Source organism: Orycteropus afer, unplaced genomic scaffold (assembly GCF_000298275.1).
Source record: "Orycteropus afer afer isolate SDZICR_OR568_19922 unplaced genomic scaffold, OryAfe1.0 scaffold00876, whole genome shotgun sequence".
Lineage (NCBI taxonomy): Eukaryota > Metazoa > Chordata > Mammalia > Tubulidentata > Orycteropodidae > Orycteropus > Orycteropus afer.
Window position 1 is genome coordinate 660363 of NW_006922463.1, and position 4095 is coordinate 664457.

Below are 4095 nucleotides of genomic sequence, written 5' to 3' on the forward strand. Positions count from 1 at the left end.
TCTGAGGTTCCCTCCTTTGTTGCCATTCGACCTGGACAATGACGATGGGTGCTGAGGTGCCTCGGACCCATCAACACAGGCCGGGAACCCTACTCTGGCTGTGCCTGTTACAGCTACTGCTGCCATTGCCTTTGACTCCGGAGGCCTCCAAGTGGATGCGAGAGGCTCCACCTCTGGTCCCTTCTGTCAAGGAGTCCCTTCTTCACATCCCTTGGCAGGGTCCAGGTGAGGGAGGAAGAAAGATCATTACTGGGTAGGAGAAGCTGGTGGGCAGACACTACTGACCCCAGAAATGGAGAAGTAAGGGAAGGCAGCGCTGGTGACCAATGGCCAAAGCCAGGGTAGCCGAGGGGTTTGCAAAAGGAGTGGAAAGGGAGAGACCTCACAGGGCCCTGAAACTGAGTAGGGCTGGTATCAGCCAGAGAGGAAGGGGAAGTGTGGAGCAGGGCTGGTAAGGTTGGGGTCCTGGCCAGGTGCTCTATGGCCTGGAAATCACCTGAGTCTTATCTTCTCTCTGTCCTCTCATCCCAACTAGGTGGTCTCGGAGACATCAACCAAGGTGGGTCCTCACTCATTTGGGTGGGAATTCTCCCCAGGACCATGGGGACCAGGGAAGGTGCCAGATGGAAGAGGGCCCTCAAGAGTAGGTGGAGGGAGAGGACACCAGGACTGTTGAAGTAAGGGGACCTGAGTTGGATGGGGCCACAGAGGTCTCTTTTCACCTTGTCTGGGTTAGGGGCACAGAACAGGGAGCAAAGCCCTCCTTCTTCATGGGGCCTGAGCATGTCATTTCCCTTCCACCTCTCTCAGGGATAAGTCTTCTAGTGGAAATGGAGCATAATGAGTCCAGAGAGGGAGAGTGATTTACCCCAGTGATTTAGGCAGGTCACATAAGCATCACAGAAAGTTTAGGTTTTCAAACTCCAGCTTCTGCCTGTGATCTCTCTCCCCTGGTTATTGGGATGAGACAGAGGGGGCACAGCCACTTAAAAGCCATGATAGTGAGCTAGTAATGTAACCTCAAAGACTCTGAGCTGCAAATAGATATAGAGATGTGCTAGATGAGGGAAATAAGGTGTGTGATATGCCTGTCACAGCACCTGGCCAAAGAATGAGGCTGTCTCTCCTGTAGATGCTGCCTTGAACTGCTGTGACCTCAGTCACTTTTGCCCCATCTTCTACCAGACCTCTGGGTCCCCATTCTCAAAAGGCTTTGCTATGCTTGGTGGCCTGGTCCTCAGAGGCAGCCATTGAAGGCAGAGGGCAAGGCAGCCCTCAGTCATTTTGGCCAGGACACTTTCCCCTTGGCCTGAGTTTCCCTTGATGGAGGGAGGGGCCTCACCAATAGTGACATTCTGGAGTGTCTCTAACATAAATATGTATGTGGGTGTCTCCACAGTGTGCGGGAAGCCCAAGGTGATGGGAAAGGTCTTTGGTGGCCAGGATGTGGTGGCTGCCCAGTGGCCATGGCAAGCCAGCCTGCTGTACCATGGCTTGCACCTCTGTGGAGCTGTCCTCATTGATACTCAATGGGTGGTTTCGACTGCTCACTGCTTTCTCAAGTGAGTTTCCCTTCCCTGGTGCCCCCAGAAGAGGGACTGGGTAAGGTAGGAGGATACAAGGAGAACAGGAAAAAAAAAAAATAAGTGAAGAGTGTCCCAAGTCTTTCTCCTACGGGTTTTGCTCTGGGACATTCTGCTGCCACCAAATGCATGCTGCTATTCCTGCCTTTGACCCAGCAGTTCCTTCCACCTGGAATCCCTCCCCACTCACCACCTAACTTTCCTGTCATCTGCCTAAATCTTTCTTATCCTTTACCCTAACTTCAGGTAGCCCCTACTTCAGGGACTCTCCTGCCCTCTCTCTACTGGAGTCAAGCACCTCTTGGCTGTGGCCCAGGGTTCTCTCATGGAAGATCACCTCTGTGTGCCTTCCTCAACACAAATATGTCTTGGGAGCATTGGCAGTATTGTCTTGGCCATGACATGATGTGGACAAGCTCTTTGCTACCAGTAGACCAGGCATTTTCTATAGATTGTCTTCAGTCCTCAATATCCTACACACTGCTGTTGAACCAGAATCTCTCAGACTTTGTATGTACAACCAGCACTACTTCTGTAAAGCTATATGCCTAGAAGGAGCTGCAGTCCCTACAATCCCACATCCCAGGCTGGATTCATGGGAGATAGGAGTTGGAACATCAGGAGACTAACACCTAGAGTCTATGCTAGGCCTGGTTCTGTGCCCATCTTCTTAAAACTTGGAGGGAGTGAAGGAGCATCACAGCCCATGTCAGGGAGTTGGAGGTCTGGTGATGGGCTTTGAGATTCCAGCTGAGTCCTGTTAACATCTACTCTGTGCCATATTCCACATGAGACCCTCTAATACAGGATAGCAGATCCCAACTTGTATCACTATCCTGTCAGAAGATGAGGCATAAGCTTAATAAGGGTGAAGCAGGAGAGAAAACCCTAAGTGGGTGAGAGGGGCTTGCTCAACTGAAGGTAAAGGATTAGAAGGATTTAGGCAGATGACATGTTTTATTAAAGAAAGGTGGATACCCCATGGGAGAGAAATCAGAAGCTGTGCTCTAGGCTGGTGGTTGAAGAGAGGTCACAGAGGAGGGCATGGAGCTGGAGTGGCTTGTCAGAAGGGAAGGATTTGTATGTATGGAATAGGGGAGGGTCTTCATATGGATGAGCCATATGAACAAAGCCATGAGGTTTGGAAGATTGATCATACATATTCATGGAATAAGAAGAGGATTGCTTTCATGGGCTCATGTGTTTATTTAACAAATCTTTTTATGTGTGCTTGTGACTCATGTGGAGAAACAACCCTTGAGAAGCAGAATATGAACAAAAAGGATAGAAGGAGGAAAGGTGGCTGGGTCAGGATGTGGGTGATAGGGAACTTTCAGAAAGTTCAGGTTAGAGTTCTCATTGAGCCAGATCTCTTGCGTGGAATAAAAGGGCTTTATTTGATGACCCCACCAAGCATGACACTAAGATTCTCTGCTCCTCAGATTCTAGAACAGTATGGGGAAGCCACATATCTTGAAGTTGTGAGTAGAATATCAATCAGCTTTAAGAAAGAAGGACTATTGACTATTAGAAAAGAGAAAACAAAAGCTGCCTGGCATCATTGGTGGAGGTACCCAGAAGGATATGAGTAGTTGAATGAGAATGCAAGGAAAGAGTGCTGGTCTGAAATGCAGAGATGGTATATGATAATGTGCCCTTTCTCCTCCAGCAAATCCCATTCCCCGGAGGACTACCACGTTCTGTTGGGAAACACACAACTGTACCAACAAACCCAGCACACCCAGAAGATGCTTGTGAATAGGATCATCATCCACCCAGATTTTGAGAAATTTCACCCCTTTGGGAGTGACATTGTCATGTTGCAGCTGTACCTGCCTGTGAACTTCACTTCCCATGTCATCCCTGTGTGCCTCCCAAACCCTGACATGCTCCTTCCCAGTTACACATCCTGTTGGATAACTGGCTGGGGGATGCTCACCGAAGACAGTGAGGACTGTGGGATAGTGTGGGAAAAGAGGGGACAGAAAAGAGGATGAAGGAAGGGAAATAGATGAGGAGGGGAAAAAGAAAAGTATGGCTCAGCCTGAGGGGTCCCCAAGCAAAAAAGCCCAGGGCTCATTTCTGAAGCCACTGTTTCTTACTCTGTGTCTCATTTCCAGAACTTGTAAGCTGAGGAGAAGACCATGTTGGGACCTTTCTAGTTCTAGAAATATGTAATTCAAAGTTCTCTGAGCCCAAGGTTATGAAAGTCTGGGAATAATTTACTTTTGGAATCAAGACTTCAGGGTTCTTTGATTCTTCTTGGTTATTTATTCTAAGAATTTAATCAGCCATGAATCAGAGATCACTTGATTCAACTCTAAGGTCAAGGTTGGGGCCAGGCTACCACCAAACATCTTGAGTTTTTATTGCCATGGAAGGTACTTGGGAAATGTAGACAGAAAACACATTTATGGCTTCTGTCTTAGTTATCTCGGGTTCTGGTGGTACAGTGCCTAAGGCATTTGACTGCTAACCAGAAGGTTGGTGGTTCAAATCTATAAGCCATGCC

General features: G+C 48.5%; 1 protein-coding gene across 1 annotated transcript; it reads left to right on the plus strand.

Moving 5' to 3' along the window:
* The first annotated feature begins 1377 nt into the window (after positions 1–1377).
* LOC122151909 (putative serine protease 47) lies at positions 1378–3580 on the plus strand. The gene is made up of 2 exons (XM_042783321.1): positions 1378–1562; positions 3253–3580. Exons 1-2 carry the CDS (start codon positions 1378–1380, stop codon positions 3578–3580), a joined length of 513 nt encoding a protein of 170 aa, XP_042639255.1.
* The last annotated feature ends 515 nt before the right edge of the window (positions 3581–4095 follow it).

What these genes read in the sequence shown, in the direction of transcription:
- LOC122151909 (XM_042783321.1), top strand. Translation starts at nt 1,378, where the DNA reads ATGTATGTGGGTGTCTCCACAGTGTGCGGGAAGCCCAAGGTGATGGGA. An exon ending in ACTGCTCACTGCTTTCTCAA is followed by an intron (nt 1,563 to 3,252) that starts GTGAGTTTCCCT and finishes TTTCTCCTCCAG; the next exon opens with CAAATCCCATTCCCCGGAGG.